The sequence below is a fragment of the Fukomys damarensis genome, unplaced genomic scaffold (assembly GCF_012274545.1).
Source record: "Fukomys damarensis isolate Sample0158 unplaced genomic scaffold, DMR_v1.0_HiC HiC_scaffold_17, whole genome shotgun sequence".
Classification (NCBI taxonomy): Eukaryota; Metazoa; Chordata; class Mammalia; order Rodentia; family Bathyergidae; genus Fukomys; species Fukomys damarensis.
The window spans coordinates 24,176,066-24,203,278 of NW_022900929.1; the positions used below are offsets into that span (position 1 = coordinate 24,176,066).

At 50.0% G+C, this 27,213-nt stretch overlaps 4 protein-coding genes and 1 non-coding gene across 8 annotated transcripts in view; 2 read left to right on the forward strand and 3 right to left on the reverse strand.

Annotated features, from left to right (window-relative positions):
- The window catches only part of Chchd2 (coiled-coil-helix-coiled-coil-helix domain containing 2), a 6,535-nt gene extending 3,770 nt beyond the window's left edge, over window positions 1-2,765 (forward strand). The window contains exons 2-4 of the mRNA XM_010624993.3: window positions 441-675; window positions 2,147-2,297; window positions 2,505-2,765. Coding sequence (XP_010623295.1) covers window positions 441-675; window positions 2,147-2,297; window positions 2,505-2,515 — 397 coding nt within the window. The 3' untranslated portion in view covers window positions 2,516-2,765. The remainder of the gene's footprint in view (window positions 1-440; window positions 676-2,146; window positions 2,298-2,504) is intronic.
- Window positions 2,766-5,406: 2,641 nt separating this feature from the next.
- Window positions 5,407-10,372, forward strand: Phkg1 (phosphorylase kinase catalytic subunit gamma 1). Its single transcript, XM_010624992.3, has 9 exons — window positions 5,407-5,702; window positions 5,879-6,057; window positions 6,254-6,308; window positions 8,275-8,340; window positions 8,675-8,838; window positions 9,035-9,125; window positions 9,211-9,364; window positions 9,448-9,573; window positions 9,667-10,372. The coding sequence occupies exons 1-9, from the start codon at window positions 5,620-5,622 to the stop codon at window positions 9,916-9,918; spliced, it is 1,170 nt and encodes a 389-aa protein (XP_010623294.1). The 5' UTR covers window positions 5,407-5,619; the 3' UTR covers window positions 9,919-10,372.
- A 28-nt stretch (window positions 10,373-10,400) lies between these two features.
- Sumf2 (sulfatase modifying factor 2) lies at window positions 10,401-20,902 on the reverse strand. 3 transcript variants are annotated; one of them, XM_033764907.1, is made up of 9 exons: window positions 20,812-20,902; window positions 18,199-18,355; window positions 15,760-15,874; window positions 15,367-15,411; window positions 14,913-15,063; window positions 14,251-14,306; window positions 11,971-11,980; window positions 11,702-11,846; window positions 10,401-10,891 (listed from the first exon to the last, which is right to left on the reverse strand). In XM_033764907.1, exons 1-9 carry the CDS (start codon window positions 20,870-20,872, stop codon window positions 10,807-10,809), a joined length of 825 nt encoding a protein of 274 aa, XP_033620798.1. In that variant the 5' UTR covers window positions 20,873-20,902; the 3' UTR covers window positions 10,401-10,806. The 3 variants fall into 3 exon arrangements, with proteins under 3 accessions (XP_033620798.1, XP_010623292.1, XP_010623293.1); XM_010624990.2 differs by having other exon boundaries at window positions 11,971-12,055; XM_010624991.2 differs by having other exon boundaries at window positions 11,971-12,055; window positions 18,255-18,355; window positions 20,812-20,893.
- Window positions 20,903-21,207: 305 nt separating this feature from the next.
- Window positions 21,208-27,213, reverse strand: part of Cct6a (chaperonin containing TCP1 subunit 6A) — an 11,507-nt gene continuing 5,501 nt past the window's right edge. For both annotated transcript variants that reach the window (XM_010624989.3, XM_010624988.2), the window contains exons 6-14: window positions 26,072-26,182; window positions 25,639-25,798; window positions 25,466-25,548; window positions 24,680-24,776; window positions 23,848-23,995; window positions 23,371-23,504; window positions 22,835-22,937; window positions 22,389-22,461; window positions 21,208-22,162 (exon numbers count right to left, since the gene is read on the reverse strand). In XM_010624989.3, the coding sequence (XP_010623291.1) occupies window positions 22,090-22,162; window positions 22,389-22,461; window positions 22,835-22,937; window positions 23,371-23,504; window positions 23,848-23,995; window positions 24,680-24,776; window positions 25,466-25,548; window positions 25,639-25,798; window positions 26,072-26,182 (982 nt within the window). In that variant the 3' untranslated portion in view covers window positions 21,208-22,089. The remainder of the gene's footprint in view (window positions 22,163-22,388; window positions 22,462-22,834; window positions 22,938-23,370; window positions 23,505-23,847; window positions 23,996-24,679; window positions 24,777-25,465; window positions 25,549-25,638; window positions 25,799-26,071; window positions 26,183-27,213) is intronic.
- Window positions 23,675-23,809, reverse strand: LOC117286627. The gene has a single exon (XR_004517788.1). It is a non-coding gene; the product is annotated as a small nucleolar RNA SNORA15 (small nucleolar RNA).

A 27,213-nucleotide genomic window follows, 5' to 3' on the forward strand; every position in this document is an offset into this window, starting at 1 on the left:
TCTAAAAAAAAAAAAAAAAAAAAAAAAAAAAAAAAAAAAAAGGTAATATGGTTAATGTGAGCTGGATATGGTGGCTCACCCCTGTAATCCAGCCCTAGGAAGGCTGAAGCAGAGGAATCACTGCAAGTTCAAGGCCAGCCTGGATTACATAGGAAGACCCTGTCTTAAAAGCCAAAAATTAAAAAGAGACTAAAGATGCCGTGGTTTATGTGGATACACAGAAATGGCTGCCGAAAAAATACATAGTTGCTTCTCAGTCATTACAGCCTTATCAGAAGTGATATGATGTAAATAATTGAGTTATTTTTGGTAAAATCTTGCATTTATCTATTTGTTTAATAATACGAAAAAATAATGTGAAGCAGCTGAGGTTTACTGAAGTGTACAGTTTTGAAAATGAGTTGGAAATGGGAGTGTCATGCTTCCCTCTTCTTCCTCAGCCGGGCCCCTCAGATGCGAGCTGCGCCCAGGCCGGCCCCAGTGACCCAGACCCCGATGGTGGCCCCAACCTCCGCTGCTGCTCCCCGGCAGCCGGGTCTGATGGCCCAGATGGCGACCACTGCGGCGGGGGTGGCCGTGGGCTCTGCTGTGGGGCACACGCTGGGCCACGCCATCACAGGCGGCTTCAGCGGGGGAGGCAGTGCTGAGCCCTCCAGGCCTGACATCACCTACCAGGTAAGGCTCTTGGTGCTGTATTTTCTGAGGAAACTTGTTTGTAAGTCCCTGATGTGTGAGAACTGTCTTTCTGAATGCACAATACTGTGAACAGCACTCAGGAGGCTGAGGCAGGAGGATCACTGAGTTTGGCCAGCCTGGGCTACATAGTGAGTTCAAGGTCAGTCTGAACTGCTTGGGGAGCCCCTTATTTCAACAGAAAGAAAATAGGGCCAGGGGTTTAACTCAGTGATTCTACCACCTACCTTGAAAACGGAAGGACCCAACTTTGATCCCCAGTACCAAAAAAATAATAACAGAAAGAAAATAGGTTATCAAAAAGCACATTAGGCCAACATCAGCAAGTACTGTACAGGCTGTTTTTTTCTCAAGGAATAGAATTGTAACAGCCCAGCCTGATGCACTGTAAAATAGCTGCTGCTGCTTCTTTTTTTTTTTTTTTTTTTTTTGGTACCGGGGATATAACTCAGGACCTTGCACTTTTGAGGCAGGTGGCAGAACCACTGAGCTAAAACCCCTGCCTCAAAGTGGTTGCTTATGAGACAGGGTGTTGGTATGTATTCCAGCCTGACCTTCAACTCATTATTTAGCCTAGGTTGGCCTTCTACTTACAGTGATCCTCTTGAACCTTCCACATAGTGAAACTACAAGTGTGTGCCACTGCGCCCAGCTTAAATAGCTATTTCCCTTGCTGGCGCTTCTTACTAATCTAGTCTCTTAACCAGAAATTTCTCTTTTGGTGGTATGGGGGAATTGAACACAAGGTTGTTACACTGTGCTGCATCCCCAGCCCTTTTTCTTGGTTTTTGAGACCGGGGGTCTCATAAGTTACTTGGGCTGGGCTAGAACTTGTCCATCCTCCTGCCTCAGTCTCATGGAGTGCTGAGAGTACAGGCTTGTGCCAGCAGGCCAAGCTAAAACCCTCTGGTCCCTTACCAGTGCTTCCCACCACCTTTCTGACTGAATTTCTTTCCTAAGGAACCTGAGTGTGTCCTCTAACATATTGCTGGTGTACTTGAAACTCATTCATCTATTTTTCCTGTAATAGTCTCATTTTTCTTCTATGAAGCTTTACTGAATGTTTTTGTTTGTTTTTTAGACGGGGGTCTCACTAAATTGTCTAGGCTGGGCTTAAATTTGTGATCCTCCTGCCTCAGCCTGCCAAGTAGCTGGGATTGCAGGTGTAGGTCACTGCCCAGCTCTGTTTTATTTACTTTATTTTACTGTTGTGGTGCTGGGGCTCAAACCCAGGGCCTTGCCATGCCAGGCAAGTGCTGTATCACTGGGCTGCCTGCCCGGCCCCATCTCCTCTTGCAGTGCCGGGATAGCTGTTCCCCTTGCTGGCAGTTTGGTTCTTTGATTCGCATCTGACTCTGGTTCTGTTTCCGGTTTAACCCTGAGGCCTGGAAGCCGCCCTTTGCTCAGGTGTAATCCAATTCCTTCCTCAGCAGTGCCAGGTCTTTCCTTGCAGGAGCCTCAGGGAGCCCAGCTGCAGCAGCCTGTGTCCACTGGCCCCTGCTCCTTTGAGATAAAGCAGTTTCTGGAGTGTGCGCAGAACCAGCCTGACGTGAAGCTCTGCGAAGGGTTCAACGAGGTGCTGAGGCAGTGCAGGATCGCGAACGGTGGGTGCCTGTGCTTCCTTCCTCTGTCCGCTCACTCAGCTGGGGGGGACGACACATGAGCCTCCCTCTGCTCCCGGACTCCGTCCCTAGTGCACACTCTGCACACTCCGCTCCTTCCAGCCATGGGAGTGGCTCATAGAAGAAAACTAACCCTGGTACCTGCTGGTTTCCGCAGTTGGCTCTGCTAATTACCCCTTCTGTTTGCAGGACTCCTGTAAGCAGGAAGTCACACGGAAGACCTGAAATCTACCCGACCACCCAACCAAGTAACTTTAGCCTGGAATGTAATAAAGTGTGAAGCCGTTCATTTCAACCTCATTGCAGCTCATATGGCAGTGGAAGAGGATGTTCTGGCCACGCAGATGGGGCAGAACTGGGGACACGGGTGTGCATGTGTGGCCTCCTAAGCCAGCTGGTGTGATGTCATTAGTTCTTAGTAATTAGAATAAAGTGTTACTCTTCCAGGGACTGGTGTGGACTCAATGAGTATCAGGTCACATATGACACGCACGCGAGCGCCAAGAGAGGGAGGGACAGGTAGGGAGAGGAAGACTCGGGGACCTGCTCAGGTGTCTTCTGGAAGCTTCCGGAAGACTGGGCCTTGTAAGCTCAGTAAGAGTTTGACCACCCAGACCACCACCAACCCCCGCTGCCTGTTTTTTTTTTCCCCCCAAATGAATTTCGCTGCATCTCTCAGTTCAAAATTACAACTTTTTTAGGGCTTAGCTCCTGCCTACATTTTATTGTGCTGCTTTGTTTTGAGACTGTCTCTTGTTACGTAGCCCAAGCTAGTGGTTCTCCTGCCTCAGCCTCCCAGAGTGCTGGATTACAGGTGTGCATCGCAATGCATGCATGGCTCCTGCATCATATAAGGCAATCATAGGGAGTTCTGATAGATCCTCGAGACAGCCACAGCTGTGACAGTGGGGTGTTCCTACAAAGCCAGCCCTTTATCCGGGCCCAGAGAGGAGAGCCCCACAGAGATCTGTCAGCCCATCCTGTCCTGCCTGGCCCCCAGCCTCCCAAGCTTCCCTCGCCCGCTCTACCAGAGCCCACCGCTGGTGAGATGGGGCCTGGGCTCCTCCCTACTGAACCCTGGCAGCGCCCCAACTTTGCAGTTGGGATTTATTTTTGGTGTGTCAGCCTCGTCATCAAATAGCAAAGCCAGAAGCAGAGCTGCGGATCCTCTTACTGCAGTACCAGTGTCTGCTCAGGACACAGCCTCAGCCTTGTGCCTGCTCCCCGAGGAGCCCCAGGACCTTTGGGATTCTTGTTACTGTCACCAGACCTAACGGTGAGTGGCCAGGCAGCAGGGAGTGGGGGAGCCAGGGGTAGAGAAGACAGAACCCCCAAGTCTGCTAGACCCATTTCTCTTCTGAACTCCGATGCACCCTGGAAAGGGTTCCCATCAATAGTTTTGCTTTTTGAGACAGGGTATCACTATGTAGTCCAGGCTGTCCTTGAATTCACTATGTAGCCTAGATTGACCTCTAACTAACTTGGTAGTCCTCCTGCCTCAGCCTCCCAAGTGCCACCACAGGCGTGTGCTGCCATCCACTCTTCAGACAACTGTCTGGAGGTATTTTCTCCAGAAACCCAGTGCCTGTACAGGTGTTGCCTGATCCAAGGTTTCAAGAGGACTGCTCCCTCCTGGCACAGGCTGGCACCCCCGTGGAGGCTTGTGCTGCCCAGTTTGTGGGTGTGAGTGCACAGATGCCCATCTTGGGACTCAAAAGGGCTGCTTTCGCTGACAGCAGGCAGGAGCCCTGAGTGTGCTGCGCCTGCCCTGGCACAGGAGCCTGTTATTCTAACCCTTCCTGGGTAACCAGGCAGCTGCGAGCCAGGCACCAAGCAAGTCCCGGCTGTCAGCAAGTGTCCTGTATTGGGGCCCAGCCATCCTCAGAGGGGCTGGCATCGGGCCTCTTTTCTCTGTCTCTGACTCTTGGCAGGGCCTCTGCATCCCTCAGATCCTGGGTCCTGGGTCCTGGGTCCCCAGGGCCGCTGGCCATGGTCATACAGGACTTGGGGCATCTGCCACAGGGCTCTGGACCAGAGGGCTACATGCCCACCTGTCGTCTCACCTAGGGAGCAGTGCCTGTGCCTCTGCCTGGGTCCCCAGGGCGGGCAGAAATGGCAGAGACCTCCAGAGACAACCCAGTCTTGGGACCAAGGGCACTGGCTGATGATGCTGGAGGCTGGGATCAGCCTCACCTGCCCTGCAGCCCCTCAACAGCTGCAGGATGAGGGAGAGGAGGGAGTGAGGAGAAAGGATGGCCAGGTTACCGACAGGAGCGGTGGGGTGAGGTGATGTGTGTCCTGGGAGGAAGTGTTCTCCAAGTGGGGCAGGTGGAGGTGCGGGAAGGCATGGCAAGGGAACAGTAGTAGGACACACAACACCTTAGTCTGCAGAAAGAAAAGGAAACCACATTTTTTTTTTTTTTTGGTACCGGGGATTGAACTCGGGTCCTTGCGCTTGCAAGGCAGGCCACTGAACCACTGAGCTAAATCCCTGGCCCCAACACTCTTAATTTGTCCTCTGTAACCCAAGCACTCTGGGGGGCTGAGGCTGAGGCAGGAGGATCCCAACTTTAAACCCAGGCTGGGCAATTTAGTAACCCAGCAAGAGCTGTGTCTCCAAATAAAAAAGGACTGGGGATGTAACTCAATGCAAAAGCCCTGAGTTCAATCCCCATTACCAGGGAAAAAAATTTACTCTCTGCAGCTTCTCTGTGGTTCTCAAAGCAAATATGTGCAGTTGTCAGAGCTAACCTTGGGGCCTGACCCCCTGCCCAGAGCCTGGGTCTGCGCCTGCCTGGCTGGCCAGGTGCTGCCCACACGTGGAGCTGTGAGGGACCACAGGGTCCTGTGAGGTCACTGTGCCAAGAAGCAAGCCCTGCTCTGTGACACGAATCCACAGGAGGGAAATGGACCAGAGGGGCTGCCAGGACAGAGTGGACAGGAATTTTTAAGTTCACAAAAATTTCTTATGTTCATTCTAGGCCAGTCCTATTACAGGAGATTAAAAAAAAGGCAAGAGAGGACTGGAGATTTAGCTCAGTGGTGCCACCGCCTGCCTTGAAAGCGCAAGATCCCGAGTTCCATACCTGGTGCAAAAAAACGGGGGCGGGGGCGGCAAGAGATCCAGGTGTGGTGACATGCGCCTGTAATTCCAGCCCTCAGGAGGCTGAGGCAGGAGAATCACAGCGAGTTCAAGGCCAGCCTGGGGCACACAGCGGAGCTCTATCGCAAAGGAGTGGAAGAGCTGACCACTTCCTCCTGCTTTCCCCAGTGATCCTTGGAATCTCAGTCCCAGGAGCCCAGAATGACCCGTGACGAGGCCCTGCCAGATTCTCACTCCGCCCAAGGCTTCTACGAGAACTATGATCCCAAAGAGATCCTGGGCAGGTAAAAGCGGGCACCCTCGGCTTCACCTGGACCCTGCCCCCGGAGAATCCCTCCCTTTGCACCTCTTTTCCTCACCTCATCGTCCCCAGAGCTTGCAGCGGTGGGAGGAAAGTGGAAGTGGCCAGGTGAAGGCAGAGCCTCCCAGTCGCGGCCCTGACCCCGGACCCCGCCTCCAGGGGCGTCAGCAGCGTGGTCCGGCGCTGCATCCACAAGCCCACGTGCCAGGAGTATGCCGTGAAGATCATTGACGTCACCGGCGGGGGCAGCTTCAGCCCAGAGGAGGTGCAGGAGCTGCGGAAGGCCACGCTGAAGGAGGTGGACATCCTACGCAAGGTCTCGGGACACCCCAACGTCAGTGAGTGGCGCCTGGCTCCCTCCGGCCATGCAAGTGGGGTGTAGCCACTGCAGGGCTCGGGGCACCCGGAGCGCTCTGGGCCGTCGCGGGGACTCCCGGGGGCACCGTCCTGTCCTCCACAGCCACAGCGGCCTCAGTGCCCTCCCCACGCCCATGCTGCCCCTGCCCAGAGACAAGCCGGCTGTTTCCATTGCAGTCCAGCTGAAGGACACTTACGAGACCAACACCTTCTTCTTCCTGGTGTTTGACCTGTAAGTACCCAAGCCTGGAGCCAGCCACAGCTGGGGCCATGGGAGAACCTCTGCGCTGGTCCTGCCCAGTGAGCCAGGGACCAGTCCTCCCCCAAGGAGGGTCAGATGCCCCTTGGCTCAAGCTACCAGGATTAGAAACCGGGCTCACCACTTAGGGGCTGGGTCGTTTATTAGTTTTCGTTTCCCGTTTTTGGTTCTTTGAGGCAGGGTTTTACAATATAGTTCAGGCTGGCCTTGAACTCACAGTGGTTCTCCTGCCTCAGCCTCCTGAATTGTGGAATTACAGGCGTGTGCCACCATGCCCAACTATCATCTTTATCAGAAACACTCTCCAGGGGAGGGAACTCTTCACTGCATGGACCATTTTTGTAGGACTGTCTTGAGAAATTTCTCCATATGTAACAGTTAATTTAAGGGATGGATTTATGTGAGAAAATCGTCCAGATATACTGAGTTTGTATGGCATGAGATACAATTTTTTTTTCTTTGGGTGGCACTGGGGATTGAATTCAGGGCTAGACCTCTAGCCATTTTTATTTTACTTTGATACTGGGTCTCCCTCAGTTGCACAGGTTGGCCTCACATTTGTAATCCCCTGCCTTGGCCTCCCAAGTGGCTGGGATTACAGGTTTGTGCCACCCACCCGGCCCTGAGACACAATTTAACCTGTCATGCATGTACTGTGAAACTGTTGCAGCCCGCTGCTGTCTTTTGCACATCCCCACATTTACTGGTAAACCTTGGTTGCTGCTGATGTCAATAGTGAGTTCTCCTAGTACCTTTCAAATGGATTAAAATGATAAAGATGGGGTTTGGATATAGCCCAGTGGCAGAGCACTTGCTAGCATACTCGAGGCCCTGGGTTCCATCCCTAGCACTGAAGAAAAACAGAAAAAGACTAAGACTGGATTCATAGGACGGGCATGGTGGCGCACACCTGCAATCCCAGTACTCAGGAAGCTGAGGCAGGAGGAGTATAATGAGTTTGACGCCAGCCTGGGCTACGCACTGAGTTTAAGGCCAACTTGTCTCAAAGAAAACTAGATTCACATGTTGCCTTTTAAAAATATACTACACCTGGGCTGGGGATTTAGCTCAGTGGTTCCAGCGCCTGCCTTGCAAGTGCAAGGACCCGAGTTCAATCCCTGGTACAAAAAAAAAAAAAAAAAAAGTTAAAAATATACTACACCTATCATAAAAAACCAGGCTAACCCCGTACATTCTAGGTGTCAAACAGACCCCCCCAGCCTACCCCACTCAACAAGCCCGAGTTTCTCCAAGCTGGTCACAGACCTGCACAGTTCCCCCTGTGCCCTGATCCCACTGCTGTCCCCACAGGTGGGGGCTGGATGCACCTCTGCCCAGTTAACCAAGGGCAGCTTTCCTTGGCAGCCCCTCCCGGCCCCCGTCCTGCACGGCTCAGTCACAGCTCAGATGTCCACAACCTTTGAGGAGCTGCTGGGAAGCTATTTTTACTGCTGCCCCAGGAGTCCTCCAGGGGCACGAGCAGATCACTCTACTCTGACTCAGGCTCTTCCTAGACCCTCCCAAGAGCCAAGCTGGCTGAGCCACAGCTCTTAATCCTGTCTGAACAGTGGTTTCCCCATACTCACTGCTGACTCCTGTTTTCCTGGGAAAACTCAAAATATTCAAGTCCTGATCAGCTCTGGGGTCGTGGCCAGTGCCTTGGGGCTCCTGCAGCCCCAGCTCTGACTTGGGCCCTGACAGGTGGGGACCCCACACTGCTCACCCCACTCTCCAGCTGCCCCGCTCCTCTTCCAATCCTTCCTGACTTCTCCACTCCACTCCTCCATTCTCTCCACAGCCCCTCACCCTGACTGGGTACTTCCGGGGCACAGCCCTCTTGGCCAGGGGTCGTTAGGATGCAGGGACATAACTTCCTGGGAGCAAGGTCAGGAGAGGGTGGCTTGGGACTGAGCCAGCGTCACACCACTGGCTCCCACAGGATGAAGAGGGGTGAGCTCTTCGACTATCTCACTGAGAAGGTCACCCTGAGCGAGAAGGAAACCAGGTAGCATCCACTCACTCCTCCCAGTCCTCTCCCCAAGGCCCAGAGCCACAGGGCCAGGTCCCAGGGAAGCACGTGGGCCTGTCACGCTGGGTGTGTGCACTGCTGGCTTCAGCGGCCTCCCTGTCCCCAGCCCTGCGGGGGAGGGGGAGTGACGTGTGGTGGGACACTGATGACAGGGCGAAGTGTTGCCTGATTCTAGAAGGAAGAACAAAGCCAAGTGGGGCAGGGGAGAAGCTCGGGATAGAGCTCACTTAGCATGTTCGAGGCCCTGGATTCCATCCCGTCCCCCATCCTCACCCTCCCTGGAAGGAGTGACATGTGCTCCTGGCCTCAGGAAAATTATGAGGGCCCTGCTGGAGGTGATCAGCGCCCTGCACAAGCTCAACATCGTGCACCGGGACCTGAAGCCCGAGAACATCCTCTTGGATGACAACATGAACATCAAGCTCACCGACTTCGGCTTCTCCTGCCAGCTGGAGCCAGGAAAGAAGCTGCGAGGTCTGGTATCCCTCATCGGCGCCCCCAGGAACACACACTGCCTGGGCTCCCACTTTGCCCCCGCCTCAGGGGATCCAGCTGAGTCCTCTTTCCCAGACTAGCCGAGCCAGTCGCCACTGTTTGTGTCCAGGCCAGGGTGGCTACAGGGGCCCTTTCCAGTCCGTCTCGGTGCCCCCTGACAGTAGCTGTTCCGCAGAGGTCTGTGGGACCCCCATCTACCTGGCCCCCGAAATCATCCAGTGCTCCATGAACGATGACCACCCAGGCTACGGGAAGGAGGTGGACATGTGAGTTGGGGTGGCGGCGGCCCTGGCACTGCCCCTGCTGCCCCCTCCAGGCCGGGCAGGTGTGAGGAGGCCGTGCGCCCCGCAGGTGGAGCACAGGGGTGATCATGTACACCCTGCTGGCCGGCTCCCCGCCCTTCTGGCACCGAAAGCAGATGCTCATGCTGAGGATGATCGTGAGCGGCAGCTACCAGTTCGGCTCCCCGGAATGGGATGATTACTCGGATACCGTGAAGGATCTGGTGAGGCCGGACGGAGGCACACGCCGCGTCCTCCAAAACACGGGACCGCTGCCCTGCGTCCTCAGGACCCTCCCACCCCCCAGGTCTCGCGCTTCCTGGTGGTGCGCCCCGAGAACCGCTGCACGGCAGACGAGGCCCTGGCGCACCCCTTCTTCCAGCAGTACGTGGTGGAGGAGGTGCGGCGCTTCAGTCCCCGCGGGAAGTTCAAGGTGCGAAGCCCCGGCTACGCCTGTCCCCGGCCCCTCGCTCCCGGCCCCCCCCTACCCCAGGTCAGCAGCTCGGGTCCTGTCCCGGCCGCGCAGGTCATCGTGCTGACGGTGCTGGCCTCGGTGCGAATCTACTACCAGTACCGCCGCGCCAAGCCGGTGAGCAGAGAGATCGTGATCCGGGACCCCTACGCCCTGCGGCCCCTGCGCCGCCTCATCGACGCCTATGCCTTCCGCATCTATGGGCACTGGGTGAAGAAGGGGCAGCAGCAGAACCGTGCCGCGCTGTTCGAGAACACGCCCAAGGCTGTGCTGCTGTCGCTGGCCGAGGGGGAGGAGGACTTCTGATGGGGGGCTCCAGGGACAGAGGGAGGGGACGACGCGAAGGCTCCCCATGTACACCCTGGGGAGGCGAGGTCCCCGCCGCTGCGTCCCCCCTCGGCTCTGTTGCGGGGGGGCCTCTTCCCCAGGGTCCCGGGAGAGGACAGAAGACGGAAATGTCTGCCACACGACTGCGAGAGATGCAGTGCCCTGTGGTCCCGGGCACAGTCAGAGGCACGGGAGCCCTGCGCCATGACCAGCCCGGGAAGCTTCGGTGTTTCCTCCGCGAGTACTGCTGACTCGGTGCGTTACTTGGTTCTCCCAGACCCCTGAATTCCGAGACAGGTTCTCGACAGAGGGGACACCGCAGACAGGCAAGTGAGGGGCACTCCTTCTTTCCATAACAGTTTGCTAGGAAGCTGGGCATGATGGCGCACGCCTGTAGTCCCAGCCCTCAGGAGGCTGAGGCAGGAAGATCACAGGGAATTCAAGGCCAGCCTGGGCAACACAGTGAGTTCAAGGGCAGCCTGAACTACATAGTGAGACCCTGTCTCAAACACAACCACCCCTCCGGGGGGGAAAAAGAGTTCATTAAGGAAAAAGCTGCCTACTAGCGAGAATTCTGCTGCAAGGAGACAATGTGAGATCCCCGAGTCAGACAGGGATAAGGGCAGGGTATGCACTTGGACATCGCAACCAAGGCCTTCAGGGCATCCTTTCCTGCCTTTGAGTATCTGGCCCCTGGGTCCACCGCCCTTGCCCTCTAAGGGAACCCCAGCTCCCAGTCCACCCTGTTCTCTACGCAGCAGCGGGGTCCCCTCCTGACCCGGTGAGAGATGGCGAGGGTGGAGGGCAGGGCGGAAGCGTAGAATGTGGGTGCGCTGGGCACGCAGCGACGACAGAGTGCCGCGGTGCTCACAGCTCCCCGAGGGGCCGGCCCACGCTGGCCGCACAGCGGAAACTCAAGTTGTCCGAGGCTGAATCAGGAGTATTTCCCATCCTGCCAATGGAAAGGGAGAAAGAAAGTGTGTGTGCTGACCGAGCGAGGGGCTCAGAGGCCCGGGTGCCTTCGCAGCCTGGCAGGAGGGCAGGTCCTGCGCTAGCGCTACTTGTGCGGAAGAGAGGCAGGTGGTGAGGAAGCAGTTTTCCACCAGCTCAGCCCAGGAACCTGGAGTAGAAATGCGGTCCCGCAGGTGGCACCGTGCTCGGGAGGGTAGGGTCTCCCCGCTTTGTAGACGAGAATCAGACCCAGGGCAGATGGAAATGTCCTGCCTGTCACCCCTGCTGTGCTCGGGAAAACATTCGGTGATAAACCCAGGTTGGAAGGTGGGTACCTCCCCCACCCTTCGTCCAGAAACTGAAGGTGAAGAAAATTCCCTGCTGTTCTTCAGGAACCCGGGGAGGGAGAGAGAGCGACCTAGTCAGGCCCACAGGGGTGAAGTAGAGCCCTTGAAGGGGACCCAGGAGCTGGGGGCGCCGCCCTTCAGACGCCCCCACTAAGGACCTCCCTGAACCTTTTTCATTATGAAAAATGTCTTGTGTGCGCCAGCTCGAGGAGTCAGGGATTCCATGACCATTGGAGATGACGCCACTGCAGCCACTCCACTTGCCTCCCGTCCCCTAGCTGTGAGGGGACCCTGCGGTCTCCCTGCGTGCAGGACCTGGCGGGAAAAGGCCCCTAGCCGTCGCAGTCCCTCTTGCTTTCCACGGCCCCACTGCTCACTCTCTCCCCTGCCTGACTCCGGTGGAAGTGGGGTACAGCAGCAATGCCCTTCGTCTGGGCTGGGGTCCCTTGGACCAGGCGCCTCACCTGGTGGTGACCCGGGCCCGGTGGTTGGCGGAGCCGTCAGCAGTGTCGATCCAGGACGCACCCCGGAGGACACGCATGTCCTGCTCCGCAGGCTGGTAGGGCGACGCGGTCCACTCCCACACATTGCCCACGAGGTCAAAGAGCCCTGCACAGGGAAGTGGGGCCTGGGGTGCTTCTCTCTGCCGTCCCCCTCAGGCATGGAGATCCACCCTGCAGCGACCCCAGTGCCACTGCAGCCGGAAGGAAGGAAGGAAGCAAGCAAGCCTTACCATAGTCGTTCTGCGGGGGAAAGGCATTAACTGGCGACACTCCGTGGAAGCCGTCCTCAGCTTTGTCACCCTTGGGGAACTTGCCCTAATGGCGGAAATGACACCCGAAGAACAACAGGCCTGTCCAAGGGGAACCTGGCCCTCGTGCCTGGCTGTATCCCTGGGCAGGGCAGGGCAGGGCAGGGCAGGAGCCATGGTGCCCACTGCAGTCCATATCCAGCCTACCTGTGCCCACTTCTCCACCCTCAGCAACTTCTTGAGGCCACGTGCCTGAGGAGAGGCAGCTCTGATTCTTTGTGCTCAACAAAGCCACCCTGCACCTTCTCAGGGTCACCCGGGCCATCTCTTCATGTCTCTCCCTTTTGCCACCAACACTCGTAACTCCCTCTCCTCTGCCTTGACTCAACTCTTCCCTCTCGCCTGCTCCTCATCAGCAAGATTCTTCAAAATGTAACCAATATTTGCTGCTATCATTTGTTCAATTTGGTCATTTTTCTTCTAAAACTGAACTTCAGTGCATGCCTATAATGCCAGCACTGAGTAGGCTGAGGCAGGAGGATCGCCATGAGGTCAAGGCCAGCATGAACTACACAGTGAGACCTTGTTTCAAAAAAAGTTAAAAAGAAAGAAAAAAGGTGGGACCTTTAAAAGGAGGTAACAACAACAACAAAAAAGAATTAGGATTTATGCTTCATGTAGTGGGGCAAAAAGGTAACAGGTCACTGCAACATCACCTTAGGAGCAGAGTACTGCTGGTTTCTTGGACTCAGTTCCCACAAGAGTAATTATAAAGCAATGTCGCCCCACGTTTGGCCCCTTCCACTTCACCAAGTTGGGATGGGGGTGAGGGACTCGTCACTTCCAGAGGCCAAGCAGATGGGGCTGCAGGGTACAGGCCATTAGCCTGCACAACTGTGAGTGGAGTAAACCTGCCTTCTTTATAAAACACGCAGCATCTGGCATTCTGTTACAGCAATAAAGATATGCATATACTCTCGAGCCACTTGCTCCGACCTGGGGCCCTGTTCTAAACTCTAGATTCCAATTTTCAGCTTCTCATTTTTTAGTGGTGCCAGGAATCCAGCCAGGGCCTTGTGCAAGCTGGACTAGTGCTCTACTTCTGTGCTCTGCTCCAGCCCTCCTGAGCATATACTCAACCCAAAGACACCCTAAACCAAGCTGACCCTGAACTACTAGGGACTGTCCCCAGGCCCCAGATCACCTAGTGCGGACAATGGCAGCACTGGTACCATGTGGCCACACCCGGATTTGTGCTTGAATCCAACCTCCCATGTGATCAGTTACTATACCTTGCTCACCTGAGGTGCACGTCTTCCATTTGACTTTCTCCACCACCACCCTGTGTTTTTTTGTTTTTGTTTTTGTCTTGGTACCAGGGATTGAACTCAGAACCATGTACTTTTGAGGCAGGCAGCAGTACCACTGAGATAAATATCTGGCCCTGCCCTGTGTTTTTTGAGATGATCTCGTTGGCCTCAAACACAGATCTCCCTGCCAAAACCTCCCATGTGCTGGGATCACAGGTGTGCACCACCATCCATGACCAACCCACTGGCTTCCTCTCTACAGTCCATTTTCTCTTAATACAAGAGTCAAGAGCCGGAGTCTCTGCCACAGCCTCAAATTCAGACTTCCTGTCAGCACTGCAATGCTGCACAAATCAGCAGGTAGCAAGCATTTCCCTGTTAAGCCAACGCACTACTGCTCCAGCCATATAACCTGACAGTGTTGGGAACGTAGCTCAGGGCCACAGTGCTAGCCCATCTAACCCAAGGCCCTGGGTTCCAACCCTAGAACCTCAAAGGAAAAACAGAATACTTCAGTTGACACAATACAATGCTAGGTACCTTGCTTGTTTCCTATACTGGGATGACTTTTTTTTTTTTTTCTTCAGTACTGGGGACTGAAAGGAGAGCTTTGCATTGAGCTACATCCCAGCCCTTTCAAAAATTATTCTTTTAGATTCTGAGACAAGGTCTTGCTAACTTGCTAAGCTGCCCAGGGTGGGCTTGACTTTGTGATCCTCCTGCCTCAGCCTCTCAAAGTTATGAGATCAGATGCGTGCCATCACACCTGACTGGAATGCACCTTCTTTAACTTCACTGCGCAACTCCCTGCTTAACCAGCACAAACATCCCCTTTCTCATGAAGTCATCCAACACCCGAGACATACACTGCCTTCTGCCTGAACAGCACAGTTCTGCACCAGCTGACTGACCACAGGGCCAACCCACACCCGCGGAAGGAGGGAGGTCTCACCTGCCACAAGTTGGTGCGGTTGGGCTGGAACCTGTTTCCCCAAGGGTAAACCTGACCTGCCGGGAGACCAGGAACCACAGAGAGAGTCAGAGAAGGGAAAAAGTGAGGGAACCAGAAGGATATGAGGTGGCAAGAAACAAGGCCTGGGTCGTTTACTTACCCCTCCTCCCTGCACTGCACTGGGAGCCCTTGACCTTGATCTCCCAAATTGTCCTATTATTGATTGACTGACTGTGGTACTAGGAATCAAATCTAGGCCCTTCACACTGAGCTACATCCCCACCCCTTTCTATTTTTTACTTTGAGATAGTCCCTGTAAATTGTCCAGCCTGGACTCAAACTTAATGATCCTCCTGCCTCAGCCTCCCAAGTAATGGGATTATAGGCCTGCACCACCACACCATGCTTAATTACATTTACTGAAATGTAACAATACTGTGGAATCTCCAACAATAAAATATTGTGTATCTGCTTTTCTTTCCATTTGTTTCTCCTTTTTATGGCATTGTACAGATGTTCTGAAACATCAGTGCCAACACAATTGGTCCCCGGCCACAGACAGCTCAGGCTATGGTGTGCTGGGGAGTGGCCCCTTCCCACCCTATGGAGCTCCCGGTGCGGCAGGCTGAGGAGAGGACATGGGATGGCCCTGGAGTCCGTACCCTTTAGGCCACCCCGGGCGGCAAACTCCCACTCCTCCTCGGTGGGCAGCCTGCGGGCCCGCCATGCACAGTAGGCCTGGGCGTCGTTCCAGCTCACATGCAGCACAGGCTGCTCCAGCCTGTCCCGGATGCCGGAGCCAGGTCCTGCGGGCTGACAGGGACAGAGTGAGACAGAAGGGTGCACCCACCTGGGGGCTGAGCTCAACTCCACTGCTAGGTGGAGCCAGGTTGGTGGGAAATAGCCTGGCTGAGCAAGGCCGACCAGAGCCAGGAAAGGGGCCAGAGACTCACAGAGAAGCAGGTGGGCAGCAGGGAAAGCAGTGAGGATAGAAGACCCTCTGCTGGGCATCGCTTACAGCTTGATATCTCCAGATGTCAAGGGGTCTGGGGGAGCTGAGTCCCTAGAATAAGAATCCCCAGCGGCCGACAGTGGGGTGGAGGAGCCAGCACTTACCTGCCTCCAAAATGCCCTTTCCACCGGAAGCCACCAGAGGACAGGCTGCAGAAAGGAAGGAGGTGGGCAGTTGGGGCTGGGGTCTTCACAGGGCATCTGACCACCTTCATTAGAGGCCCGGATGTTCTCTCAGGGGTTCAGGAAGTACAGTATCGGAACTCTGCATTCCTCTGGACTTTTATCAATCTTTCTACCAAAGAACAAGCTCAGGGCTCCCTCCCATGGGTGCATATCAGCCTGACTCCTGCAGGGTGCCTTGGCCTCACTCCCTCTCCACTTCCAGCTCTCAGGCAGGTTTGCCCCTGCACTGTAGCCTGGGTGACCCCACATTCCACAGGACTCTGGATCAGCCCCCATTCCCATCCCCTCAGCTGCAGGACCACATCTTCTCACCTTCATCTGCTGGGATGCTTTGTTTTTTAGCTCACTGGAGACGAAGTCCTCAAAAACAAAGCTCCACCCAAAGAGCTCAGCCTCTGTCCTGTACTTTCTCTCCCTGACAAATTCCCTGGAAAAAGAGATTTCCCTGGTCTCAGCTGAGGGATTTGGTATCCCGTCCCTCTCCTGCTCTAGGAAATCTTAGTTCCTTTGTCCCATAAGAAACGCACCGCACAGATTTCAAGGTGCCAAAGGACTAATGTAAAAAGCCCAGGCAGAGTTTCTTTACAATTAGGCTATAATTCACATACAGTAAAATTACAATCCCCACCCCCTACCCCGGTATTGGGGATCGAACTCAGGACCTTGTGCTTTTAAGGCAGGCACAGCACCAATGAGCTAAATCCCTGGTCCATAGTTCTATGAGTCTTGACAAAATGTACAATCACTACCACAGTCAGGCTGCAGCTGGGGGTGTAGCTCAATGTAGTGCCCTTGTCCAGCATGTGTGAGGCCTGGGCCCCATCCCAGCAGCACATGTGTGCACACACGAACACAGATACAGAACACCCCCATCAACCACTTCCAGAATTTCTCCAGTGCCCCTGAAACAATGGATCTGCTTTTTGGCCCCATGGTTTTGTCCATCCCAAGACATTGTGGAAACTGAACCCTGGAATATGCAGTCTTTGGGGTTTGGCTTCTCTCGCTTGGCCAAATGCATCGGAGATGCATCCACGCTGTCCCAGCATTGGTGGCCCTTTCTGCCGACGAGTGCAGCATACTGAGTTTACACATCACCAGCTGCAGCGCATCCTTCAACTCCTCTACTTTTTAGAAATGCATAAGGTACGAAGCAGGAAGCTCAAGGTTGGGGACAGGTCTCTTTCTGAAGTCTCCCTCACTTACCTAAACTCACAACAAATCATGGGGGCACAGGAGTTCTTGTCTCCATATAGCATACAAAAGGCACTGGGTCAAAAATAACATACCTAGACTTCAGGATGGACTCTCCTGCGGTTTGGTATGGGTCCTTTTCTTTTTTCTAGTACTGGAGACTGAACCCAGGGCCTTCACACTGGGCTATATCCTCACCTCTATTTTATTATTTTTGAGACAGGGTTTCATTAAGTCACTAAATTGCCCAGGCTGGGCTCAAAGTTGTGATTTCCTGCCTCAGCCTCCCAGGTTTAGTATATTTCAGCAAACAGAGTGTAGGGATAAAATGAATTGTTTTCCTTGAGTTAACTTTGAGAAGACATTGTTAGGGGCTGGGAATGTAGCTCAATGGCACCGTGCCTGCCTTATAAGTGCAAGGAAGGGCCTGAGTTTGATCCCCGGTACCAAAAAAAACCACAGGAAGTGATCAGGAAATTTCGTACCAATACTACTTACCTGTCCCAGAGCATGTGAATGGTTTGTGAGCCTCTTACTAGAGAAGCAGAGATAAATTATGGGGTAATAAAATTTGGGGACTTGTTGAAGGTGACGTCATATTTCCACCATACAATAGCTCATAACATAAATATAAAAGAATGCATACTTTTCATCTATTTCTGGTTATCATGATATGGTGCCAAAGAGATCAGAAGTATTTATCCTCCAGTTTAATTTTTTAATCTTTTTTTTTTTGTACCAGGGATTGAACTTGGGTCCTTGTGCTCATGACGCAGGCGGCAGAACCACTGAGCTAAATCCCCAGCCCCCTCCAGTTTAATTTTATTATTATTAATATTTTGGATTTTTTTAAAATTTTGGGTTTTTGAGGCAGAGCCTTGTTATGTAGTTCAGGCTGGCCTTGAACTCACTGTGTAGTCACTGGCCTGGCCTCACACTCAAGGTGATCCTCCTGCCTCAGCCTGCCAAAGTGCTGGGATTACAGGCATGCACCACCCTACCCAATGGTATGATACTTTTTCCAACCTTGCCCTCCTCCCCCAGAACAGGTTGGTGCTGGGTGTTTGACTTCTGCTCCTGCTTTCGGTGATACAGCCAGTGTTGAGGCAAATGCACTGGTGTAAGAGCCAAGGGATTCATTTGTAATCCCAGCACTCAGGGAAGTGGGGCAGGAGGAGCATGACTTCCAATCCAGTGAGGGAAACTTAGTGACAGGGAGGACCCTGTCTCCAAATTTTAAAAAAATAAAAAGAAGAAAAAGGACTGGCATGTAGTTTGGTGAGAAAGCTCTGGGTTCAGTTCCCAGTACAGTAAATAACTAAATGAATTAATAATAATAAAATGTGTCAAGGATTTGATCTCCAGGCCCAGCTCTTCCACTGAAGAGGTCACGTCAAACCCCTTTGGCCTTCAGATTCTTCATCTGAGAGATGGAAACAACATCTCACACAGCGCCAGTAAGGTGATGGGTGACAATGAACAAGCTAGTTTCCTTTTAGACATCAGGAATGAAGGTCAGAAAGAGCCTTTACTCCCCCTAAAAAACACCCGATGTACCTGAAGTCTTTATTGGTGACAGGAAATATGTCGATGGCAAAAGGCTTTACTGTTACCTCCCGGACAGGCCCTTCACCGTCTCTGGCATCCGGAGCATCTGTCCCCATCAGGAACCGTCCACCTGGCAGCTGCACCATGTCAGCAGCTTGTGCATTTCCTGCAGAAGAGGGCAGGTATCAGTAATGCATTCGCAGATATGTGACAAGCGGGATTATTTGGGTTAAATGTAAAACTCATCACAGTATAAAAAGACAGTCATGAAAGCTGAGTAACTGGACGTTAGCCAGGAGTGGTGGCACACACCTCTACACTCAGACTAAGGCAGGGGGATTGCAAGTTCGAGCCCAGCATGACCAGTTTAGTGACTCAGTGAGGACCTGTCTCAAGATAAAAAATTAGAAAAGGGCTGGGATGTGATTCAGTGCAAAGGCCCTGGATTCAATCCCCAGTACTGCACTGACAACAACAAAAACAGTAGCTTTAAATTCTTGTTCTGTCACTTTATTTGCTGGGGACCTTAGGCTAGTTACTTAGTCTAAGACCCAATTTCTTCATCTATACAGTGGTGATAACATCTATTCTACAGCTGGGAGCTATATGAATTTAGCTGGGGCCAGGGATTTAGCTCAGTGGTTCCGATGCCTGCCTTGCAAGCACAAGGACCTGAGTTCTATTCCCGGTACCAAAAAATAAATAAATAAAAAATAAAAAACTTGAAATATTGAGCTCATGATTGCTCCTCACTCACCTGTTTATTCCTCAATACAACCCTTTGTCCCAGCCAGGTAAAACCTGAAACTACAATCTCAAATACATGTAGTATTTGTGTTTTGTTTTTCAGACAGTATCTCACCATACAGTCAGGCTCATCTTGAACTATGTAGCCTAGGCTAGCTTCAAACTTGCAGCAATCTGTCTCAGCTTCCTGAGTGCTAGGATTACAGATATGGGCCACCATACACAGCTTATATCTAGCACTCTCTACCTATTTTTCTACTCATGCTGTTTCTCTTCCTTTGTTTTGTTTTTTTGGTTTTTTTTGGTACCAGAGATCAAACTCGAGACCTTGTGCTTTCAAGGCAGGCGGCAGCACCATTGAGCTAAATCCCTGGGCCCTCTCTCCATTTCTTGAATGTTTACCTTTTTTTTTTTTTATCCAAGACAGGTCTTATATTGCCCAGATTGGTCCAAAACTCTCATGATAAAGTGATCCCCCTTCACCCCAGCCCTTCAAATGCTGAGACTACAAGCCTCAAACACTAGGTTGGGTACGAATTAACTATTTTCACCACTATAACATGCTGCAGAAGGGAAGGGACTATATCTATTTTGTCGGGGTAGCCCTGGCACCTAGCACAAATGTACTGATAATTCAACAAGCTCCTTTATAAGCTTGCTGTTTGAATGCTTCAGGAAAGTATATAATGAAAACAATCTTCCATTTCATTATTCCGTAGGAGGAAAGCAAGACCCAAAAGAATTGCTGATTTATGAGTTGGTTTGGGTCTGGGAGTGCAGCTCAGTGGTAAACTGTAGGGGGAAAAGCTGATCCCCCTACATAGGATTCCACCCAGGACCTTCGGTACAGCGGTGTTCCCAGAAGGCCAAATTCTCTGACTTCAAAAGACTTAGGCAGTGCTTTCAGGAGAGACATCCTAGCACAATTCCTCACAGGCAGAGAAGGCCAGGCCTTTTCATGTTCCTCAGGACTGTGTCTTTAGCCCCTTTTCTCATTCCAACAGGACACACTCTCATTTCATCCAGTTCCAGTTCCCTCAATAGATTTTAAGAAAAAAGGGGCAAGCAGGGAAATAGCAAATGAAAAGAGAAGTAAGAAACAGCATATAATCGCAATGTATAAACTTTGTTTTGACCTGACCCAACAAGCAAATCCTATAACACCAGCATGCTGGGAGGTTGAGGCAGAAGGATCTCAAATTCAAGCTTTGCCAGCCTAGGTAATTCAGTGATTTAGTGAGGTCCTGTTTCAAAATTTTAAAAAATGATAATACAATAAATGAAATTTTAAAAGTCGGGGGATTGGGCCGGGAATTTAGCTCAGTGGTTCCGGCGCCTGCCCCGCAAGCGGAAGGACTTGAGTTGGATCCCCGGTACCAAAAAAACAAACAAACAAACAAAAATTAAAAAAACACGGGGAAATGTAGCTCAGAATAAAGGACCTGGGTTCAATCCTCAGCACTGAGGGTAAAAACTGAAGAAATGAATTTGAGAGACTGGACATCATATTGCAGTTCTGCCAATGCTCAGGTGTAAGAATTGTTACTGCGATTCCTCCCGTGCCATCATGGGTCCTGTGCTGAATTTCTGGGAATAAATTGCTGCCAGGCTGAGCTTCACCTCTGGTTCCAGGAGTCAGGGACCCTCAGAGAGAAAGACACACACTGCCAACTATTCGGGCCAGGCGACAAGTATGAGAAGGGTCTTCATTTCTCTCACTTTCAGATTCGAGAAGTGAGAAGCAGCAAAGTGCCACTGACACCGAGCGCCCGCGACACAGGGCCCCGCGCTGCCCCGCCAAAGCGAGCTCGTCCGGGGCGGAGCGCACACCCCCCCCTCGGCGCGTTCGGCGAGAGGCGAGGCCAGCACACTGACCTAGCTGGAGCCACGGGAGGGACAGGAGGCACAGCAACGACGACGACAGCGAACCCACCATGCCGAAGAGGCGGGGCTGGGCGCAGCCTGATACGCATGCGCCCGCACACCACGCCCTCCCCCCCCGCCGCGCATGCGTACACCCGGCGCCTAGAAATTCACCCTTTGGCCCCAAATAGTGCAGAGGCAGAGCCCTGGGGCCAGCCGCGAATGTGTTGCTGACCCCTGCCATCCCAGCAGCCCCTTCACTATTATGTAGTTCTGAACTTATTTCATCCTCATATTCAGATGGCTTCATGTAGTTCACTATTCCACTGCAAGACCACAAAGGCTTCAATTTAACATTTATTGCACTCACTGTAGGATAGTAAGCCCTCAAAATACAAAATGTATGATGCAAAATTACCAAGGACCGCAGCTATTAGGTGCATAAAAACAATAACAGGAAAACTAGATAAGTTCTTTGAAAAAATCGTGATACTACAGGGCTGGAGTAGATCTTTTACAAAAGTATAGTCCTTAAGCTTGAAAATGTTATACTAAAAAAATCTATTTCACCTAATAACTCCAGTCCTTAGTCATCAGTCTTCAGCCATCTTTTTACTTTTTCGGAGACAAGGTTTTTTCATGTAGCTCAGGCTGGCCTAGAACTCCTGATGACCCTCCTGCTTCAGATGCCTCACCCCACTTCTACCTCTATTTTTGCCACTATACTCAAAGCTGTTTCCTTGTCCCTACTCAGTTCACTGTCTTCCTAGCCACTAACATAAATTATCTGAGGGAGCACTTCAGCAAAGCTATTTCAAAAGCATGAAAAATCCAAGTGATTTTTACTTAGAAATTTATATTAAGGGGATAGATGGTTCCAAATTTTTAAATCACTCAAGTGTTACTTGTATTAGCATAACATTTAATATATGTTTGACAGGGGACTACTGGTTAATTTAAAACATCCAGAGAAAATTATTAAACCATTAAAAATTTGTTTCTCAAGGAATATTTAATAAAGGTAGAACATGTTAATGCAGCTAAAACAAAACCACCTGTGTTCTGGGTAAAAAGGACCCACTTTGTGTGTACACTTAGTGCAACTAAAAATACTGTAATTAGAATTCTATATCATAATTTGAATAAATGCCAAGAGCCCTCTCTTTTTATTCACAAGGAAAAAGAAAATTCCTTTGAAAATCATTTGAAGCTTGGACAAAAATCCCACAACTCTACGCTTCAGTGATCACTCTGTAGTCTTCAGGATTCAGATACCAGGGAGGCTTGCATTCAGCCTTTCAGAGAGGACATTCCGGCCCGCATGATCTCGTCCACCAGGAGGATGTTTGTTGCAATCACAGTGCTAAGAAGGAGGAAAGCAAACAAAAGGCTCAGATGTGAACCCTAACTTAACCCAGACTGCATTTCCCACATAACTGCACACACCAGTCCAGCTCAGGCCCCGTTTTGCACCCCATAGGCTTTAGTTTGTTTACCATTACATTCTCTTGGGAGGTGAGGGGGTCAAGACATACAAAGCAAAGAATAGGTGCTTCCCTAAAGCTGAGTTTTCATCTGCCCACACTTACCAGGAGTGAAGCAGCTGTTTCTTCACACAATAGTTATCCCACACACCTGCCTCTGCTGCTACCATCGGCTCACCTGAAAAGTAACAAAATCACATGCAGTAGGCCACAATATCAGAAAGAACAGGAACACTCATTCTATTTTTGTTTTGTTTGGAGTGGCTCGAGCAGTCTTGTTTTGTGTAGTGTAGGCTGAACTTGAACTCATGGCAATCCTCCTGCCTCAGCCTTCCGAGTGCTGGGATTACAGGTGTACACCAGCACACCTGGCTCTATCCATTCTATTTTCTTTCATATTTTATTTATCCCAACCTAGAATCCAGAGCTCTCTCAAAGTTCTGCTCTCCAATTGCAAAGAAATCACCAACGTGGCTTGGTGCTCACCAACACCCCCAGCTTCAGTTTGCCTGTGTGTCTAGCTCTCCCCTATCAATGTTGCATTCTCTTACCTGTGTTCAGGTCCACACCCACAAGTTGACCTGACTCTGAATGTTCCGCTTGAATTTTAACTAATGTTTCCTGAAGGTCAAAGCCGGAGTTCTGAGCAAGGACCTAAAATACACAAATTTAATTTGTGAAAATACAGGAACCAAGAATTAAGAGCAAAGTCTACAATAAACGAATAGCATTTCTAATTAATTTTTTAAAACCACAATGAAGACAACCACTTTTGTTCCCTCTTCCTTTCAGAGAATAGGCAGACATACATAAGCAACCAACCTCTAACCTGCTGCAGACCTAGCAATACAGTGCTCACTGATAGATCCTTCAATGAGCTTGACAGAAAATGACGGTATTTGTAGTTTAAGTCTCCCAAAGAACAAAATACTCATAAGACGATATGGGATGCTCTACACTCACAAGAAAACTGATCAAATTTGCTTACCCAAACATTTTCACATTACAAAAAACCTAATTATCAGAAGGCTCAATCAGCTGAACTGTTTTGGTGCAGTTTAGAAAACTGTTAAAAACGTGTTCGTACCTTGGGAATAATGAGCAACGCATCGGCAAATGCCTGTACTCCGAGCTGGGCCCGGCCCTTCACACTGGACTTGTGTTTCATCAGTGCTTGTGCCATCGCCACTTCTACTGCACCAGCACCAGGAACCACGCAGCCTGTTCACGTGGGAGGAGACAGAAATGCTGAGCTAAGGAGAAGGGGAGAACCAACTACAAAGAAAAAACACATCAGCTGCATCTGAAAGCCACAACACAAGTGACCAATAAACCAAACAGCCAAACGGCTGAATTTAACCAGCACTTGGCAGCTCAGTATTAGTTCATTTATTTGTAGTCACTTTCAATAACGATATACTAGGAAAAACCAGCATATCATCAGTCATTTTAAAGGGAAGCCTTTACTTTTGCATGGTGTCTGGCTGTGTAAACTACTGATGAAAGAACACAGTATTCAGCCATGCTTCTTAGACAAACATGAAGAGTACACTGAAGATCTTACCATCGTCGATAGCATTTTTGACAGCCCTCAAGCCATCTCTTATTGCGTCCTTGATTTGAGTGAGAGTGTGCTTATTTGGTCCTTTGACCAATAACGTGACAGAGCGGGGATTGTTACATTTTTCAATAAAGGTGAACTTCTCTTCTCCCTACATGTACGAAAGATGGTATTTTCACAAACAGCACATGGTTACAGAGTGAACACAGGGGAAGGGTGTACAGAATAATTAGGACTTTAACAGCGCACAATATCGAACATATTAAAGAAAATTTTAACCAAAAATTCACATATAAAACAGATGGGAACTGGATGTGGTGGCACATGCCCGTATCCCAGCACTTGGGAGGCTGAGCCAAGATCACAGTGAGTTTGAGGTCATCCTGAATGGCACAGCAAGAGGGACCGTCTCTCAAAAACCCCCCCCAAAAAAAAAAAAAAAAAAAAAGAGGAAAGAAATGGATTTTCAAGGAAAGAAATGGGATTTTCCTGACAATGGCTTATTATCTTTACATATAAATCATCAAACGCAAGTAACAAAAGAAATGGGCTGGGAATCTGGCTCAGTTCAGTGATTCCTCTGCCTGCCTCGCAAGCACAATGGCCCCAGTTCAATCCCCAGCCCCCGCCCCAAAAAAACAACAAAGAAAAAATATCTGAACCTGAGTGTGAATTCTTTTTTTGGTGGGGGTACCAGGGATCAAACTCAGGTCCTTGCACGTGAGGCAGGCGGCAGAACTACTGAGCTAAATCCCCGGCCCTAAGTTTGAATTTTTCTACTGAAAAACTCATGAATAGAATAGTACAGGTAGTTTTCAGAGGGAAATACACTTACCAAAGTATACTCATAAACCAGTCCTGCATGTCCCAGACAGTCAGGATTTAGGTCATCAAGGGAATTTAGAGCCACCCCACCACAAGCAAGAGTCAGCCTGAAATGAGTTTTAAGGAACACACATAAGCACTATTACCAATCACTTTCAGAGAATACTAATAATTTTAAAGAAAATTTTAAGAATTACATAGGAAATACCCTACACCCACACCAGGGATCGAACTCAAGACCTTGCACTTGGGAGTCAGGCACGATGCCACTGACTAAACTGCTGGCCTGGAAATTATATTCTAAAAATGTGTTTCAACCTACATCTTCTTGTTTTTCATCAACCAACAGAAAACTAGTCTGTTCTTTTTTTTTTTGGTACCAGGGATCAAACTTGGGCCTTTGCACTTGCAAGGCAGGCAGCAGAACCACTGAGCTAAATCCCCGGCCCGTTCTCCTTTTAAAGCAGCCTTCCCAAGTCAGTAAATATTCTGACACAAAACATTAATGTAGATAAGAGCTGTTTGGGAAAGAATATTTCTCTGGAACCCCTTGACTAGGAAAACTCAGTTTCATATACGTATCTCTTAATAAAGAAACCGAGTCTGCATCTTGTCCAGCATGCATCAGGCCCATAGCACCCAATATTGAAACAGAAAAACAAGTTAAAATGCTAATTTTCATTATCTATATTTTACCATAATAAAACAGAAATGCAAAAGTTATTAAGTAGAGAGGGGAAAAAAATCTTAATTCACTTGCAAAATATGTAAAATTGATATTACTCATAATTCATACCTCTCCATATTTCTCCTTTTAGCTCTACGCAGAGCTATTATGCCCTCTTTTGCAAGAGCATCCAAGGAAAAAGGATCAATTCCCTACAACAAAAGAAAAATTAGTTTCACAATCTTTCAACCTAGAGAAAAATCTGGCAGGTAATTTCATTTATAAATTTAATTTCCACTCACCTTTTGATTAATAACAACAAATCCTCTATCCGAATCACCACAGACCTTCTTTTTCAGTTCTACTATTTTTTTAACTCTATCTTCAATGAATTTTCTTTCAGCTTTTACTAGTTTCTCTCTCTCTTCTGCACTCTTGTAGAAAAAGCCAGAATTCACTTCTCTATTAAAAAATGTTACAGAAAGGGGGAAATTTTACTTTTTTAAAGTAGCGAACAGCAGGCTGAGAAAGTGGCTTCACCCTAGGTTAGTAAGTCTGGAGTCCAATTCTGCCCTTGTGCACCCTCAGAGGCTGCCCGCCTTACTACTATAACCCAGACCAAGGCCACTTGGGCCTTACAATGGGGAAATGAGCCTCAAAAAGAAGTGATTTTCTCTGAAAACTTAAGCTACTCCTTCCATTCCTCTACTCCATCTTGAAGGGCCATAAACATACGTCTTTTCGTATTCCAAGGAGACATTGCACGTGAGGATATACGCATTTTCCACTCTTTTTTTCATATCAGGATGCCGGGCCCCATGGTCCAAAACAAGCCCTCTGATTAAGCTGTTAAAACAACAGAATTTATAGTTATTGATTTCCAGACAGGATTGGAACATACACTAGCAAAATCTAAACACTAAACTGAGACAGCACTGATAATTTTCACAATGATCAGCTTTACAGTTTGAATTTCTTGAACAAGACTTTTCAGAGAAAGCCAGGAAGGCCAACTGTGAGAAAGACATGTTCCAGAACACAAGATGGGCTATTCAAACAAATGTCAACTCTATCTTTCTCAAAGATAGAGATCCTATAGAATCCCAGCATTCTGGGAGGCTGATGTCTTTGGGATGCAGCTCAGTTTAAGGGCCCTGGGTTCAATCCCCCATCCCCCATACTAAAAATACAAAAACAAGCCCCTGCAGAGACAGAGACAGACACAGCTGTAAACTGTTAAGCTGTAGCTATTATTTCCTCTGAAGAAAGGTTTTCAGATGGCATGGTAACTCATACCTGTACCACCAGCACTTTAGGAGGCGGCTGAAAAGGGAAGAACTGAAGCCTAGGCAACTTAGTAAGACCCTGACTCAAAATGAAAGGGAAAGGGAGGGAGAGAACAAAGGGCCACCAACATAGCTCAATGAGAAGGCCCTGGATCAAATTCAATCCCCAAGACTATAACAAGAAAAATAGCTTTTCAAATTATGGTTTGGAAAAAAATTTTTTTCTTTTATTGAGACAAAGAAAGTCTCACTATGCAGTCTGGGTTGCCCTTGAACTCATGGCAATCTTCCTGTCTCAGCCATCCATGTGCCGGGGTTGTAGGTGTGAGCCATCACACCCTGAATGAAAAAGAATTTTCTTGATTCCCCAAGAGTCTCCCTTTATACTTTGTGCCCAAGTATTTTAGTAGATGCCAAATCATTAATGTCATTCAGATTCTGACCATAAACACATCACGTCCCTTATTTCTAAAGGAAATATTGGCTGGAGATTTAACTCAGTGGTTCTCTAGCCTTCCTCACAAGCACAAGATCCTGAGATTTGATCCACAGGTACCAAAAAAAAAAAAAAAAAAAAAAAAAAAAAAAAAA